The sequence below is a fragment of the Ornithorhynchus anatinus genome, chromosome 5 (assembly GCF_004115215.2).
Source record: "Ornithorhynchus anatinus isolate Pmale09 chromosome 5, mOrnAna1.pri.v4, whole genome shotgun sequence".
NCBI lineage: Eukaryota > Metazoa > Chordata > Mammalia > Monotremata > Ornithorhynchidae > Ornithorhynchus > Ornithorhynchus anatinus.
Genome location: NC_041732.1, coordinates 68,268,427 through 68,286,596, shown reverse-complemented (window position 1 = coordinate 68,286,596; position 18,170 = coordinate 68,268,427). Strand labels below are relative to the sequence as shown.

Sequence of the window (18,170 nt, the reverse complement as noted above, 5' to 3'; positions counted from 1 at the left end):
ATCCTTTCTCTTCCCCCTTTTTCCAGTCTCTTCATCCTCTCTCTTCCCCCCCCCCCCAGTCTCATCCTCTCTCTCCCCCCTCTCCAGTCTCCTCATCCTTTCTCTCCCCCTCCTTTCCAGTCTCATCATTTCTCTCCCCCCCTCTTTTCCAGTCTCATCTTTTCTCTCCCCTTCTCTCCTGTCTCCTCATCCTTTCTCTTCCCCCTCTTTCCAGTCTCCTCATCCTTTCTCTCCCCCCTCTCTCCTGTCTCCTCCTTTCTCTCCCCCCTCCAGTCTCCTCATCCCTTCTCCCCCCTACCCAGTCTCCTCATCCTTTCTCTCCCTCTCTTTCCAGTCTCCTCATCCTTTCTCTCCCTCTCTTTCCAGTCTCCTCATCCTATCTCTCCCTCTCTTTCTAGTCTCCTCATCCTTTCTCTCCCCCCTCTCTCCTGTCTCCTCATCCTTTCTCTGCCCCCTCCAGTCTCCTCATCCCCTCTCTCTCCTCCTCTCTCCAGTCTCCTCATCCCTTCTCTCCCCCCTCTCTCCCGCCTCCTCATCCCTTCTCTCCCCCCTCTCTCCAGTCTCCTCATCCTCTCCCCCCCCCCCGCGCCTCCTCCTCCTTTATGCTCCCCCCTCCTCTCCCTGAAGGCGTCCGTCCCTCTCCCCCTCCCCACCCCCGGTGCCCTCCCCCCGGGCCCGATGTTGCCCCTCCCCCGCGCTGTTGCTAGGGGGCTCAGCTTGCCCCGCGCGAGGCGGTGGGGGGGGGGGGGGGGAGAGGGGCCCAGCGCGAGGCGAAGCGACTGAGGGAAGGACGATTGTGATTGGTTGTCTCTTTCCGGAGCCGGCGGGAGGACGGGGAGGGGGAAGGGGGTCACGTGACCCCCGGCAAGATGGCCGCCCTGTTGTTTTGATGAATAATCCTCGGCGGGGCCGGGGGCAGAAGCAGAGGGCGGGCGCGTCGACCCTCCGGCGGCCGCGGCCTCCGTGGGCAGCTGGGGCGCGGCGGGCCTTCTTCGGGGCGGCTTCCATGGTGGCCGCCGGGTCTGGCCTGGCTGGCGGCGGCGGCGGCCCCTCCCCTCGGGGCTAGCGCGGCTGAAGAAGAAGGACCGGAGCGGGAAGACCAACCCGAAGCCGGCGACCCCCCGGACCCAGGCAGACGAACACGCGGGCCACCCCCGGGCCCCGCCGTCTTCGCCTTTTTCAACCCCTGACTATGCAATTCTGCTGACCCGACCCGCCCCCCTCGGGGGACCAGCCGACCGGGCGCCTCCTGCTCTCTTCCCTCCCAACCGTCTTCGGGGGGGGGGAAGAAAAAAAGAAGAAAAAAAGGGTCTTTCCTCCCCCCCCCCCTTTTCACCATTAAGAGGAAAGCGATGGAGGAGCTGAGCGCCGATGAGGTGAGGAGGCTGGGGGACACGTTGGGGACGCGGGGGACCCCGGCTCGGGGACGAAGAACGGGACCGTGGTGGTCGTAATAATAATAATGATGGGATTTGAAAAGCGGGGGGGCCGAGCACTGTTCTAAGCGCTGGTGATGAGGTTGGCCCACGTGGGGCTCACAGTCTTCATCCCCATTTTACAGAGGAGGGAACTGAGGAACAGAGAATAGTAATAATGTTGGGGTTTGTTAAGCGCTTACTAGGTGCCGGGCACTGTTCTAAGCGCTGGCTTGGTGATCAGGTTGTCCCACGTGGGGCTCACAGTCTTCATTCCCATTTTACAGAGGAGGGAACTGAGGATCAGAGAATAGTCGTGGCTCAGTGGAAAGAGCATGGGCTTTGGAGTCAGGGCTCATGAGTTCGAATCCCAGCTCTGCCACTTGTCGGCTGTGTGACTGTGGGCGAGTCACTTGACTTCTCTGGGCCTCAGTTCCCTCATCTGTAAAATGGGGATTAAGACTGGGAGCCCCACGTGGGACAACCTGATTCCCCTATGTCTACTCCAGCGCTTAGAACAGTGCTCGGCACCTAGTAAGCGCTTAACAAATACCAACATTATTTTTATTATTATTATTAGTAATAATGTTGGGGTTTGTTAAGCGCTTTCTAGGTGCCGGGCACTGTTCTAAGCGCTGGCTTGGTGATCAGGTTGTCCCACGTGGGGCTCACAGTCTTCATTCCCATTTTACAGAGGAGGGAACTGAGGAACAGAGAATAGTAATAATGTTGGGGTTTGTTAAGCGCTTATTAGGTGCAGGGCACTGTTCTAAGCGCTGGCTTGGTGATCAGGTTGTCCCACGTGGGGCTCACAGTCTTCATTCCCATTTTACAGAGGAGGGAACTTAGGATCAGAGAATAGTCGTGGCTCAGTGGAAAGAGCATGGGCTTTGGAGTCAGGGCTCATGAGTTCGAATCCCAGCTCTGCCACTTGTCGGCTGTGTGACTGTGGGCGAGTCACTTAACTTCTCTGGGCCTCAGTTCCCTCATCTGTAAAATGGGGATGAAGACTGGGAGCCCCACGTGGGACAACCTGATTCCCCTATGTCTACCCCAGCGCTTAGAACAGTGCTCGGCACCTAGTAAGCGCTTAACAAATACCAACATTATTTTTATTATTAGTAGTAGTAATAATGTTGGGGTTTGTTAAGCGCTTTCTAGGTGCCGGGCACTGTTCTAAGCGCTGGCTTGGTGATCAGGTTGTCCCACGTGGGGCTCACAGTCTTCATTCCCATTTTACAGAGGAGGGAACTGAGGAACAGAGAATAGTAATAATGTTGGGGTTTGTTAAGCGCTTATTAGGTGCAGGGCACTGTTCTAAGCGCTGGGGGATACGTGGTGATCAGGTTGTCCCACGTGGGGCTCACAGTCTTCATCCCCATTTTACAGAGGAGAGAACTGAGGCCCAGAGAATAGTAATAATGTTGGTATTTGTTAAGCGCTTACTATGTGCAGGGCACTGTTCTAAGCGCTGGGGGAGAGACAGGGTCATCAGGTTGCCCCACGTGAGGCTCACAGTCTTCATCCCCATTTTACAGAGGAGGGAACTGAGGCACAGAGAATACTACTACTACTAATAATGTTGGTATTTGTTAAGCACTTACTATGTGCAGGGCACTGTTCTAAGTGCTGGGGGAGATACAGGGTGATCAGGTTGTCCCATGTGGGGCTCACAGTCTTCACCCCTATTTTACAGATGAGGGAACTGAGGGCCAGAGAAGTGAAGGGACTTGCCCAAAGTCACCCAGCTGACAAGTGGCAGGGCCGGGATTCGAACCCATGACTTCTGACTCCCAAGTCCGGACTCTAAATAGTAATAATGTTGGTATTAAGCACTTACAGTGGGCCGAGCACTGTTCTAAGCACTGGGGGTGATAGAAGGTAATCAGGTTGTGCATTCAATAGTATTTATTGAGTGCTTATTCTGTGCAGAGCACTGTACTAAGCGCTTAGTTTGCCTCCCGTGAGGCTCACAGTCTTCATCCCCATTTTATAAATGAGGGAACTGAGGTACAGAGAAGTGAAGTGATTTGGCCAAAGTCACGCAGCATGACTCAGTGGAAAGAGCACGGGTTTGGGAGTCAGAGGTCATGGGTTCGACTCCCGACCCTACCACTTGTCAGCTGTGTGACTGTGGACAAGTCACTTCACTTCTCTGGGCCTTAGTTCCCTCATCTGCAAAATGGGGGTGAAGACTGTGAGCCTCACGTGGGACACCCTGTGACCCTGCATCTACCCCAGCGCTTAGAACAGTGCTCTGCACATAGGAAGCACTTAAATACCAACATTTTTATTATTATAGGAGGCAGAGGCGGGATTAGAACCCATGACCTCTGACTCCCAAACCTGGGCACTTTCCACTGAGCCACGCCTGTCTTTGGGGGGGGTGGGTGTGGAGTCACACGAGTCAATGGATGACTTTTCCGAAATGTTTTTGGGTCCCATCCCTGCCCTGCACCCCGACTCTGCGGTCCGTTGCTCGCCCGCCTCATCTTTTCGGCCTTGTAATTTCTTCGAGGGGCCAGGGAAGGAGCCGAGGGCCATTTAGGAGATGAAAATGTATTTTTTCCGATGAACTGTGAAGCGAGGGACCCAGACCCTCTTCAGCTTCGAAGGCCTAAGCGTTGGGTGGGATGCCGTCTTGCCAAAGTGTCGTCTTCCTGTGAGAGATTCTCCGTTGTTTTAAATACGTCAAGCCACGTAGGGGCCTTGCAGTCTTCCTCCATGGCGTTTTAGGGAACGAAGCCGGGTGGGTCGAGTGCTTGGTGCAGTGCTCTGCACACAGGGCGCCATAAATACGATCGAATGAGTGGAGTCGACAGGGTTGATGTCTTTGTGGAGGAAGAAGCGATTGGACTTTTGTCGACTTTCCTGGAGTTCCTTGGGCCCTGCAAGGATTTTCGGTGGTTTTATGCCACCCCTCGTTGGTAGAGAGACCGCTCCCCGGCCATAGCCTAGCCTGTGAAATTTCGCCCCTTGCCAGTTCTTCTAAAACGATTCAGAAAGCAGCAAAGCAGCAGGTTAATTGAATCCTACGTCTTCGGTGCCCCAGTTTTAGTCAAGTGGTCAGTGTCGGCTTGGGAACCGTGCTCTCCGGGGAGAGGACACACTGGTTGGGAGGTTTGGGTCAGGTAAGGACGGAAGAAAAATAGCTTTTAATTATGATACGTGGCTGTTTTGAAAGTCAAGACTGCCTCTCCTCTGCCACTTAGCTTTATGGTCTCCCAGTGGATCACGTTTCAAGTCCCGCATCATGATTTTGCAATCCCGCTTTGTTAGAATAAGATGGGTCAAGAACTGACTTGGATAGTTTTTGTAGAGATGTGTGTGTATAGGTTGGGGAGAAGGAGTGTGTGTGCTCCATCTTCTGCAGATAAATTGATTTAATAATAATAATAATGTTGGTTTTTGTTAAGCGCTTACTATGTGCCAAGCACTGTCTTAAATGCTGGGGGAGATACAAGGTAAACAAGTTGTCCCACGTAGGGCTCACAGTCTTCATCCCCATGTTACAGATGAAGGAACTGAGGCACAAAGAAGTTGTGACTTGCCCAAAGTCACACAGCTGACAGGCGGCAGAGCTGGGTTTCGAACCTTTGACTTCTGACTCCCAAACCCAGGCTCTGGCCACTAAGCCACGCTGCTTCTCGGTTTAGGAGTAGACACTTTATTTAAAGGGTTTAGATTGGAAATTAACTTGGCCCCAAATCCACGTAGGACAAAGGACTGTGCTAAACAAGAAAAGGTAGGGCAATAGGAACCAAAAAAATTGTTATATTCTTGACTATTTTCATTCATTCAGTCGTATTTATTGAGTGCTTACTGTGTGCAAAGCACTGTACTAAGCGCTTCAAAAGTACAATTCGGTAATAGAGACGATCCCACAACGGGCTCACAGTCTAGAAGGAGGGAGCCTTTTTCTTTTTCTTATTGGGGGCTACTAAAATACTTTAGAGCGGAGGGAGGAATTTCCCAGCCAAGAGTTTAAAAATAATGATTAGGAACGTAAAAGATATACCCGCGTGAAGCTACTTCCTGAGTTATCTAAATTTACCTGGCTGACGGAAGGGTAAATGTCAGGATAATTGAAGAGGACGGTCCAGTTTATAGGATTCTGACTCTTCTGCCATCGATGTTGTCATCAGAAATTAACAATTAACCAGAACCTAGACAAAGCAGTCATCTTCATAAAATATTCTGTGTTCTTTTTGATGTCTGAGATCTCCACTGCTCTAACTTTTGGAATAAACCAGGGGACTTGAAGTTGGGAGATTCAGTTCCTTAACCTGATTTCCAAAACTTTGGCCATCTTTTATACTTTTAGTGCAACAGGTTTCGTTCAAAGAATGAAGCTAAGATAAACAAGATTTTACCGATCCCCCAAATAATAAAATCACTAAATATTTAGCTTGAAAATATCGGAGGGGGTGGTGGGTGGGAGTTCCCATATTGGTGTGACCTCCAGTCCTTTGCATAACCGATCGATGTTAATTAGGCAGGCAAGTAAAACTGAGACCAAGAAAAAAAGTCCCCAAATCTCAAGAAAGTGAAAGTGGGGGAGAATGCTGTTGAGTAGATGGTATTTCAGTTTTGTGCTTCTAGTACCTAAGAACAATTTAAATTCAACACAGTGCTGTTTAATCCAGTGTTTATGTGAAAAAGCAGCTCCTATAGAGCAAAACTGTAAAGAAACTTATAGTACCATATAATGTATCGTCGTCCTTCAGGAACTTATAGTACAATATAATGTGTCGTCGTCCTTCAGGAACTTAAGTCCAATGGCTCCACAAACACTGTATGACTATCAAACACACCGATTACTTTGGTTTTAACTTTATGACTTCTGCATTTTGTTTTTATTGTCAATATTTTTTCCTAGCATGAACTTGAACTGGAGTCCCCCAGGAAGAGCAGTAGACAGGGTTTGGGTGAGGTGAGATTTTTTTTTTCTTACTCACCCTGCTCTGTCTGGAGGACTTTATACAGTGGGTGGTGGGATTCTATCTCTGGTCGTTTTCCCTCTTGCTCAAAACATCTGCCAACCTGTCCCCTCGCCACTGTTTACCACTCCCCTTTGTGCTTGTCTGGGATAAGCTCTTTGGTTATTTCTTCTGCCTTTGAAGATCCCCATATCAAATCCTTCAATGGTATTTATTGAGCGCTTACTGTGTACAGAGCACCCATACTAAGTGCTTGAGAAAGTGCAGTATAATAGAGTTGGTGTATGTGTGCCTTACTTTGAGAAAGTTTCATTTTGAATGTTTTTCTGTCAAGTTATTTCATTTGAATCTAGTTGTGAGATTTATTTACCCCTTGAAAGTGCTCGACTTATGCCTGATCTTGGGTAATTATACAGAAAGAAAATGAACTGCTTTCCCATTCCTCTGACTATGAAAAGGCATACAGACAAAATTCAGGATTTTCTTCTATACAAAGTCATAAGATTGATGTGGTGTAAACTTGTTTACATTTTAAGTTCATGTCCTAGGTGTCAGATGAAAGCAAACAAGCACATTGGTAACCTGGGAGTGGGACTCCACCCAGTTTTTACCCAAACAGCAATTAAAATATCTGGAAAATATTCTTTTTTAAAAAAACCAGGGTGGGAAGACAGGCGACCTCTAGTATGCTACTTGAATTCTAATTTTGGGGGGATAGTTTATTATGTACACTGTGCTTCATGTTCATAGTTATTTTGACTTAACCTTTAAACAGTGTTAAGCTATGAGTTTCTACGTTGTGCATTCCTTTTTCCCTTTCTAGAATAATTTACTCTTCCAAATAGGGTGGTATAGCTGTGCTTTGGAAAAAATGCTTTTTTCAAAATGAATTTTTGCGGGTCTTAAGTTTTAAAAATACTTTTTCTTGTGTGTTCATATAAAGTTTATCATCCAAGCAGTGTGGAAAGCAGTTGTTTAGTGGGTAGAGCTTGGGCCTGGGAGTCAGGAACTTGGGTTCTGATTCTGGCTCTGCCACTTGTCTGCAGTGTGACCGTGGGCAAGTCACTTAATTCTTCTGTGCCTCATTTACCTCATGAAAAAATGGGAATTAAGACTGTGAGCCCCATGGGGGACACGGACTGTGCCCAACTTGATTAGCTCGTATCTACCCCAGTATTTAGTACATTGCCTGTTACTTAGTAAGTGCTTAAAATACCATAAAAAATCTGATGTGGAGATGACAACCTTGTTTTGAGCAGGCTGCTTTTTTACAGTCTTTTTCCAGGTATAAAAACATATGTAGAATTCATTCATAAACAAAATATGTATAACATAATTTTGACCATGATGTAAACCAAGCCATGATGTAAACAAGTCTTGCTGCTTTTCTTTAATTTTTTTTTTCTGTAACTAAGTCACCATAGTCTTTAAAGCTGCCCAGTAATAATTATTGGACTCTGGCTTAAATTTTGCATTTAGTTAATTGTGAAGGTCATAAATCTAATTGCAGTTAGAATTTTCAGGGCATTTATAGGTGATTCTCAACTCATCTAATTTTCAGCCTCATATAGATCTTCTTTACATTATGGAATTCACCCCAAATTCAAATAAGGAAAAAATAGAAAATGGAAATATAAAACTCTAAAAAGTGATCAGAGTGCATTTGTGTGGTTTTTATATAAATGATATTGGTTTGGCTAGAATTAATCACTTGAAGAATTTTTGTGCAGTGATCAGTTGTGTGTAAAAGCTAGGTGAGTCATAGATGTGGACAAATGGTGGAGTGTGCTGTTTTGGAATTTGTATTAGCAGGGTTTTTTTTAAAACCTGAAAATTAAGACATAAGTTAGTAATAGACTATAAAAGATTTGTTAAACTTTAAAACACTCCTTCAGGAAAAGTACCCTCTTGTGCTTTGTATTTTTATATTATTCACTATAGTTAAAAATTTCATAATTTCCCTTTATTCATTCAATAGTATTTATTGAGCGCTTACTATGTGCAGAGCACTGTACTAAGCGCTTGGAATGAACAAGTCGGCAACAGATAGAGACAGTCCCTGCCATTTGACGGGCTTACAGTCAGCCTCAGCAGGGTAGGGATTGTTGTGAATCTTGCTAGAATCATAGTACTATGAGGCTAACAAATTTCTATCTAGTATATTTTCTAAGATTGGAAATATATTCAGTCTGTAACCTTTTCTGGTTCACCATTGTTCTGTTTTGTGTTTGTTGTTTTTATGATGTTGGTTAAACCTTCACTGTGTACCAGGTACTGTTCTAAACGCTGGGGTAGGGCAGGGACTGTGTCCAACCTGATTAGCTTGTATCTATTCCAGCACTTAATACAGTGCCTGGCACATAGTAAATGCTTAGCAAATGCCATAAAAAAAAATCAGTTTGAATCCAGTCCACGCTCCACCTAGGGCGCATAGTCTTAACCCTCATTTTACAGATGAGGTAGCTGAAGACCGAAATTGTGACTTGTCCAAGGACACACTGTAGTTGAATGGTGGATCAGGGATTAGAACCCCCATCCTCAAACCGTGCTCTATCCACTAGGCACACTGCTTCTCATTGGTTAACTATAGGATGTTTTTCAGGTGTGCTGTGGCAAGTGCTGTACGTTCATTTAAGCAGTAAATTAGGTTTTGGGTGTTATGAAAATGTTGGGGTCATTTTGACTTAATATGCAATGAGTGGGGATAACTTTTGTTGCAGCAAAACAGGTCTAATCTCAAGCCTTTCTTCTGTTCCTTGGGGCTGGAAGTCTTCCTTTGTCTTTGTGCCTTTTGACTTTTACCGGCTTTTAATGAGCCTGGTATTAAAAAGTTGTTCATTAACCACAGATTGGAAAATGTCAGATCTAGGGTAGTGAGGCCCAATTAAATTAGAGTATTGGGGGACATTTCTGTGTCTTAAAAGCAATCTATAATGTGGTGTCATTTATATTTCTCCAAAGCTTTATGAAAACAGGCTTTCTGAAAATGCTTATCTGGAGGAATGTGAAGCATTGCCGAATTTTGCTTCCAATTTGAAGTTCTAAGCCTTAGCCTTGGTAATCAAACGCTTAGCACAGTGCTCTGCACACAGTAAGCGCTCAGTAAATACGATTGAAGGAGTGAATATGGGTAAAGCAGTTGTAGTAGTCTCTCTCTCATCATGGGGGATTGGTTAGAGAAACTGAGAATACCTTATGAGCCCAAAGGCCACTGCTTGTAAAGCTCCTGAAAGTTTATCCTGCAACTCCCGGCTGCTAGGGCTTTTTAGAAAGGGGCAGCGATGCCTCCTCCCCCCTCCTCCCCCTCTAGATTGTAAGCTTGTTAGGAGCAGGGAATGTGTCTGGGTATTGTTGTACTCTCTCAAGCGCATAGTACAGTGCTTTGCTCACAGTAAGCACTCAATAAATACAACCGAATTGAATGAATTAATGAATGAGGTGATGATGCAGCAGCCGGTAGGGAGGTCTGGGGCCCACCACCACCACCAAGATTGGGAATGTGGATGCAGTCATCCACAAACTGGCAAAACCGTGATCAAAAAAAAAACCTCTGGATTCCTAGGGACTATTGTGCTTTTAGCTCAAGAAAACATTATTGACCAACAGAACTGCCTTGGAGTAGGAGTGTTTTCATGAAAGCGAAATGGAAAAGATATTTGTTACGGACACGTCTCATTTGGGCCTCTTCATCTTATGTTTGGTACGATGAGTTAAATTTGCAGCTGGACAAATGGCCACGTCTAATGATGAGCAGTGGTGAGGGGGACCAGCGGCAGCCTGAAAGAGATGGTGTGGAAGTCACTCGTCTGCTGGGTGATCTTGGGCAAGTCGTGTAACTTCTCTGTGCTTGTTACCTCATCTGAAAAATGGGGATTGAGTCTGTAAGCCCTGTGTGGGATATGGACTGTGTCCAGCCTGATTATCTCGCATCTACCCCTGCTCTTAGTATCATGGTACCTAGCATATAGTAAGCACTTAACAAATACCTTTTTTTTAAAAAAAGTGGCTTAAAGAAGCAGCAAGGCCTAATGAAAGGAGCAGCGGCCTGAGAGGAGACCTGTGATTTATTCCAAATTCTACCACTTACCTGCCCTGTGGCTTTGGGCCGGTCAGTTGATTTCTCTGTGCCTCAGTCGCCTCATCTGAAAATGGGGGATAAATATCTGTCTGCCTCTTAGACTGTGAGCCACATGGGAGATGACTTGTGTCCCATCTACTTATTTTGTACCTTCCCCGGTGCCTGATACATAGGTGCTTAACAAGCCCTGTTGTTATTATTACTATTAGGAGTCTGGTGAGACCCCTAAGTCTTCTCCTGGTCTGTTGTTTTTCCCCCAACTTAGCTTTCACTTCTCCTCAGAGATTACTTAGTCTGGCTCACTCTCTGCCTTTAACGTGGAGGGAGGGTGACAGATGATCCATTAGAAGCAGATAGGAAGCCCTAAGCGTGATCAGGAATTTCTGGGAGCCGACCAGTCTTTGCAACGATAATAAATGTAAGGCATCCCTTGTGGGGAACAGACTCAGCAGGAATCCAGGAAATACCTGCGTAACATAAGGGGCAAAGACCACAGGGGAATCCTGAAAGAGCAACCATTTTTGTTAAAATGGTATTTTAAGCACTTAGAATGTGCCAGGTACTGTACTGTGCCTGGGTAGATTAAAGCTAATCAGATTGGACACAGTCCCTATCCCACATGGGGCTTACGATCTTAATGACCATTTTAGAGATGAGGGAACTGAGGCACAGAGAAGCTAAGTGACTTGACTAAGGTTATACAGCAGACAAGTGGCTGGGATTAGAACCCATGACCTTCTGACTCCCAGACCCCTGCTCTCTCCACTACACCATGCTGGTTCCCATCACATCACATGGAAGTATAAATTCAAAATGGGTTAGTGCACAATGACTTCACTATAAAAGTACTGCAACTTTTAAATTATTTGTATCTTAGTGTGTCTCTCCCCCCTAGACTGTAAGCTCGATCTGGGCAGGGAGTATGTAAGCTAATGCTCGTGTATTCTCCCAAGTGCTTAGTACAGTGCTCAGAACAAAGTAAGCGCTCAATAAACACCACTGATTGATCTGTGTACCAAATGACAGTTAATCATGTCATATTATGACAGTTAATTGTCATATTTTCATGAGTAGGAATGTAGGACTGTAATTTCATTTATTTTTAATTGGGTTGCCTGCAAAGCCAAATATCTGCTTTGCCTCATTTGCTTGTTTTTAGCTACAGCTTTATTCAACAAGTTCTTCAATATTACAGTGTGTTTGTTACCCCAGGATTAATTAGCCTGTCTCGATTGCATTGCAAAATTCATGTAACGATGAAGGAAGTTTATACCTGTCTGTAAGCACTACTAGTTGGGAGAGAACAGTAGCTAGGGGTTTTTAGGGTTTTTCCCAACTTATTTCTCTTTCTTCCTCCAGAATCATTTAAAAAAGTTTGGGTTAAACCTAAGAAAGCCTTCTTCCAAAAAATTTACTTTGATTTATAAATCCATTCTGATTCAGTCAATCAACAAATTAACACTTAAACACTCATGTCCAATATCAATGAAATTGTTTTTGTAATTGATTTTTGGAATGTGCCACCTGGAAGGTTTGTTCATAAACTTTTTTGGGGGTAGGGAGAATGGGAGGATTTTGTAAAGAGCCCACAATTTCCCTGTGTAACTGAACCATGTGTTCAGAATTGTTTTTCTCTTGTGTGAGTCTCCAAAGTCTCCATATTGTACCTCTTTCAGTATAGTCCCCTCAGCTTAAACTGAGTTTTGGATTTTAAATTTGATAGGGTTGCCTCCAGTATCCTAAATTAAGCATTGTTGCCTTACATGCCACCAGATTTATGTATGTTCATTTAGCTATTTGTTTCATTTTCAAAGGCCAAAAAGGTGCCCTAGCCATTTGGAAATGTCCATATGTGAGCAAAAAATAAGTTAAAATACAGTCTGGAAATTTTGGGGTCTTTGGAGCATTAAACCTGATTTTTTTTTTCATCCCCTCACCCCCCCCCCCCAAAAAAAAACCCAACCTCCTAGAATTACCCATCGACAGCCCCCCTTCAACATATATATTTACCTGAAAAAGTCATACCCTAATAATAATCCATAGTAGGCTCTCATTTTTTATAGCACCATTTTGTTTTTATTGGAATTGTCTACTGTCATGTAATAGAAAAATGATCAGGTCCTCATTTTTAAAGTTTTCCTTCAAACTGTGAAACAATTACGTAGTGGCTGTTTGGAGAATCAAAGGGTGAATTTCTTGTTAGAAATTACAACTGATCGGTTGACTTCAGGCAGCCAGAATATATTTTGTGTTCCACTGTCAAAAGCACATGGACTGAAGAATTCTTATTTTTGGCTAGTATAAAGGTATAGGACCCCCCTCATAAAGGTCATTTATTTTTTATTTTCTTGAGGCTGGTATTTGCCAAGTGTCACTAGTATTTATCTGTAATGCCCTTTGTGAGCAAAGAAAGTAAAACTACTAAACTTGTGTTAATTACTTGCTTGGGGTCACTCAGGAAATCTGAAGCTGTGAAGAGATTAGTACTGATCTGTCCTTAACCTGCCATTTAGTCTCCTGGTGGATCACTTTTGGAGGTAGCCCAGGGAAAAATAAATTTGTATTTTTTAAATGTTCATTTCCAGAGTCACGTAAATCATCTTTTTTCTTCCGGGCCTAGCACAAGGGCTTGACAAGAAGTAATAATAATGTGGCCTAAGGGTGGAGCACGGGCCTGAGAGTCAGCAGACCTGGGTTCTAATCCCAGCTCTGCCACTTGCCTGCTCTGTGACCTTGGGCAAGCCACTTCACTTTTCTGGACCTCAGTTTTCTCATCTGTAAAATGGGGGTGATACCTGTTCTTGGACTGTGAGCCTCATGTGGGACAGAAATAGTGTCTGACCTGATCCCCTTGTATTTACCCCAGTGCTTAGAATAGTGCTTGGTACACAGTAGATGCTTAACACATACCACAGATATTGTTATTGTGTGCAGTAATGGTAATGTGAGAGGGTGTGGGGGCTCATGTGACATAGAAGTGGTAATAGTATTAAGAGTTTACTGGGTGCCAGGCGCTATACTAAGCGAGAATACACAGGTGGGAATTTACCCAATCCCTGTTTCATTGGTGGGGGTTCACAATCTGAAAATGAAAAGAAGAAAAGGGGATTGCTGACAGACACATAAGGAGAGATGAAACAAAGCGATAAAACAATGTAAAGACAAACTCCCACCTGTTAAGTGCTGTTGAAACAGAAAAAAAATATTGTTTTGAGGATCTGGATTATGTATTGTAATTTCTTAAGTACCATGTAACTTTTGAAAACATGCCTGCTTTCTCACCATTCATTACTCTGAATTGTCATCTATACAGGTAAAGAGACACATTGGCTTTCAACAACAAGCTCTTCAGGTTAACTGTTTTTATTATCTTCAGATTGTGAGTGTCTTTCTCTCTCTCTGACACCACCACCCCACCTCCAAATTCCCTCCTGTGTATTCTTTCTCAGGGATTAGTACAATGCTCTGCAAACAGTAAATGCTTAATCAGTGGTATCACTACTACTTTTTCAGGCTTACAGTTGCTTTAAGGGCATATGCAGGTGTTTTCTTTCTGCTCCTGGATTGCCATTTTTCTATGCTCTACTTGGGAAAATAAGTGCAGAGGAACCCTAATATAATGTACCATAATTTAGTTAGGGGGGGTCAGGGAGTGATGGTCCAGTATAGCCCCAGCACTGGCCTCCCATGGCCCCCAGATCCCTCAGTTTATGTAGCTCATTGGTCCCACTTCAAGCCAAACTTTGTTGGTGTAAACGGGTCTGAATATGCACTGCAGCGGGTGCCCCCGGACCACTGTTTGGTAGTTCCACGTGTGTGTATCAATCAGTGAATGATATTTATTGAGCACTTACTATGTGCAAAGCACTGTATTAAGCTCTTGGGAGAATACAGCAGAATTAGCTGATGTGTTCCCTGCCCACAACGACTTTACAGTCTAGAGGGGGATGGAGACGTTAATATGAATATATAAATTGTCCCCAAGTACATATATAGCAGTTCCCTGTGCATGCCCTCTCTAGGGTTTAGCACTAACCCTAACTGATTTGTTTTAGCTCTTGTTTTCAGATTAGTACTGGCGTGAACCCTGTCCCACACTGGATATCTGGCTTTAGCAGGGCTCTTCCATTTTGAACTCCAAATTTCTCTAAGGGAATTCCCTGCATGAGTCCTGGGAAAAGAGAATTCCTGGCCATCTCTCTCTCTCCTCCAGATGTACTCAGGACAATGGGGAAAGGGCTTTCACTTTAGCACAGCCACTTAAAGCACAGTTCAGGGCAGTGTATCATAGTGGGTCTCATTCAGCATCATTATCAAAGATTATTGAGGGTTTACTATGTGCACAGCACTGTACTAAGTGCTTGGAAGAGTCCAGTACAATTCAGTGTCTGGATTCAGTATACTCTACCTTTTCTTGACCATTTTTCTTTAAATCAGCATCCCTTTGTTATCAGGGGAAGTGAAAAACACACACTAAGAAAGTGTAAAGAAACAACAGCTGGAGAACATATACCTAAACTAGGGAAAGATAAGTGGGGAGAGGAATTTAAAAAAAATTGCTGTACACGCACACACACACACAGTTACTTTCTCAAGACCTTTATAGAAAAGGAAACAGCCTTTAATATGTTCCAGGTGGATAGATCTGCTACTCCAGACTCAACATTCATAAGTTCTAATTGTTGAACTTTTGCACAACAGTTGCTCAGTGGTTCTGGGTCTTAGTTTATTTTGGTCTCTAATCCTCACACGTCCCTTGATGTGCTTGGAGATATGGTCAGTTGCTGAACATATGCAAGGTTACTTCTTTAAATATAGTCAGAGCCCCTAGGACTGTTTGAAAAGCCACGGGCTGTTCTCCAAAACCGAAAGATGAAGGGAAGGAGTATGAAGGCCACCGAAACTTAGTCTTGAGATCCCATGTGTGAGCTCAGTTCTGACCAATTGTCGACAATCCTTATCTCCATTTCTGTAATCTGTTTTGCTGAATGTTTCTCAAGCTGAGATAAATCAATGGAAACTCCCTAAAAGGCAGGAGGTGTCTGGTGCAGGCAAATAAAGAAAGTACAATTCAGATCTGCCATAATGAGATGACATGGCTCCAGCAAGCGTTCTTTCCATCTTTCCCCTCCCCTTACCTCCAATCTAGAATCCAGTTTTGTCTTTGGCGATGGTCCATCATTGCTTGTCATTGTGGATGAGGGGGACAGTATAAGATAATATGCACCCAGTTCTCCTAAAATTTGGAGTGCGTTCATAAGAACTTTTTCCGACCCTACATGTATGTCTATAACCATTTTTTCCTATAATTTCAGATTCTACCTCTTATGTGAATGATTCCCAAATCTATCTCACTAGCCCTATCTCTTCTATGTGCAATCTCACATTTCTTCTTGCCTCCGAGACTTCATGTAGATGTCCTGCTAACATCTCCTGGTCAATATTTCCAAAGCTAAACTCCAAATCTTGTCACCGCCAACATCCTCCATGTCTTCAAAGGCCCACCCCCTCACCATTTTTTTAAATTGTATCTAAGTGCTTACTATGTACAAGCTAAGCAGGATGTACTCCATACATGTCCCACTTGGGGCTCACAGTCTTAATCCCCATTTTACAGATGAGGTTACTGGGGCACTAAGAACTGAAATAACTTGCTCAAGGTTACCCAGCAGACAGGTGGCAGAGGCGGGAGTGGAGCCCAGATCCTTCTGATTCCCAGGCCCGTGCTCTGTCCACGAGGCCACACTGCTTCCACTTGACATTATTCCTTGCTCCCTCGCTCTTTTCCAGTTTTTACACTCAGTCGGTTGAGTCAAGTTGTTGCTTCTTTTACATATCCTGAATCTGCCCTTTCCTCTCTATTGAAAGTCCTACTGGCACGAGCCCGTCCAGGTCTTTGTCCTAGCCCAGCCTGACGCCTGTATCTGCCTCCTCACTGGTCTCCTTTCTCCAGGCTATACTTCACTCTGCTGCCCAGATCATCTTTCTAAAATGCCATCCTACACTTGTCTCTCCACTCCTCAAAAAATTACAGTGATTTCACATTCATCTTTGCATCGAACAGAAACTCGTGGCCATATGCTTCAAGGCACTATCTCAGCACTCGCATTCTCTCTCGCTCAGCTCGCTCTCTCCTTCTCTTTTCTCTCTCTGCCTCCCCAGCCCATCCATTCTTTATTTATGGTGCTATGTGCCAAGCATACAAAATAATCAGATCGAACACAACCCCTGAGTTCTCTCCCTACGCTCCGTCAGGCTAACCTCATTACTGACTTTGCCTTATTCTTGACTTTCCTGCCTCTGACCCATGACTGGTGTACCTCCTCCTGCCTGGTACCCCCTCCCCCTAAAACTGCCAGGCCACAGCCCTCCCATTTTCAAAATCCTTCCATCTGTTCCAGGAGGCTTGTTTCTGTTTTTCTTCTCCCCAGGTCATATCCTCCCTCTATCATCTCAGCCCTTTTGCACTCATTACTTCCCCTTGCACTTTTGTACGTGTAACTTTTATGTATTCGATTCTCTTTTTATAGTGGAGAAACAACTGGAAAATTCCAATTAATTTATTGGACATTGCCAATTATCTCTCCTCCTTTTACTTTGGCCATTAGGAAATTGAGCCATTCAAAATCTTAAAATACATAGCATTTCAAAGAACTTCACATGCTTTTTCACCCTAAGATTTTGATTGGGTCATTGAGTACTTTTAGTAATGAAGATTTTTTTTATAATAATAATAATGTTGGTGTTTGTTAGGCGCTTACTATGTTCAGAGCACTGTTCTAAGAGCTGGGGTAGATTCAGGGTAATCAGGTTGTCCCACGTGAGGCTCACATTTAATCCCCATTTTACGAATGAGGTAACTGAGGCACAGAGAATTGAAGTGACTTGCCTATGGTCACACAGCTGACAAGTGGCAGAGCTGGGATTCAAACCCATGACCTCTGACTCCCAAGCCCGGGCTCTTTCCACTGAGCCACGCTGCTTCTTATACATTTCTCTAATCCCAATTTACAGATTTCCAAATGTATTTGCACTTCAGGAAAAAAATATACATTTTTCTCAAAAACCTGGAGATGAATACTTTTTAAAGAAAGGTCAGAATATTTTCAGTGGCTTAAAATTGGTTTAGGCCAGGCCATATGTTCTGGTTATTTATTGGAATTTTCAAATCTGTACTATACTGTCATTTCTTTAACAGCGAAAGCAAGATCTGTTTTCCAGGTGCATATGAAATATTTGATATTTGCCCAGAGGAAGTCTCCACTGCTCTTAGTTACACAACCCTGAGCCACCTTATTAAAATCACATCTTCTCCAAGAGTCCGTCCCACCCTAAGCTCTCATGTCCCCTGCTCCTTTGGATTTGTACCCTTTAAGCACTTGCTATTCACTCCATCCTCAGCCTCACAGCACTTATGTACATATCTCTAGTTTATTTTAGCGTCTATCTCCCCCTCTACACTCTAAGCTCCTTGTGGTCAGGGGATATGTCTTCAACTCTGTCATATTGTAACAGTAATTATAAATATGGTGTTTCAGTGCTTTCTGTGTGTCAAGCATAGGGAAGCAGCATGGCCTAGTGGATAAGGCATGGGTCTGGGAGTCAGAAGGACCTGGCTTCCAATTCTGGCTCCGCCATTTGTCTGCTAAGTGACCTTGGGCAAGTCACTTCACTTCTTTGGCCCTCAGTTACCTCATCTGTAAAAAGGGGATTAAGACTCTGAGGCCAGTGTGGGAC

The 18,170-nt window shown here is 44.5% G+C and overlaps 1 protein-coding gene across 3 annotated transcripts in view; it reads left to right on the top strand.

Annotated features, from left to right (window-relative positions):
• The first annotated feature begins 860 nt into the window (after window positions 1-860).
• The window catches only part of UBE4B (ubiquitination factor E4B), a 110,865-nt gene continuing 93,555 nt past the window's right edge, over window positions 861-18,170 (top strand). The window contains exons 1-2 of one of the 3 annotated variants that reach the window (XM_029065064.1): window positions 861-1,376; window positions 6,295-6,348. In XM_029065064.1, coding sequence (XP_028920897.1) covers window positions 1,353-1,376; window positions 6,295-6,348 — 78 coding nt within the window. In that variant the 5' untranslated portion in view covers window positions 861-1,352. The remainder of the gene's footprint in view (window positions 1,377-6,294; window positions 6,349-18,170) is intronic. The other 2 variants (XM_029065061.2, XM_029065062.2) reach the window with 2 other exon arrangements.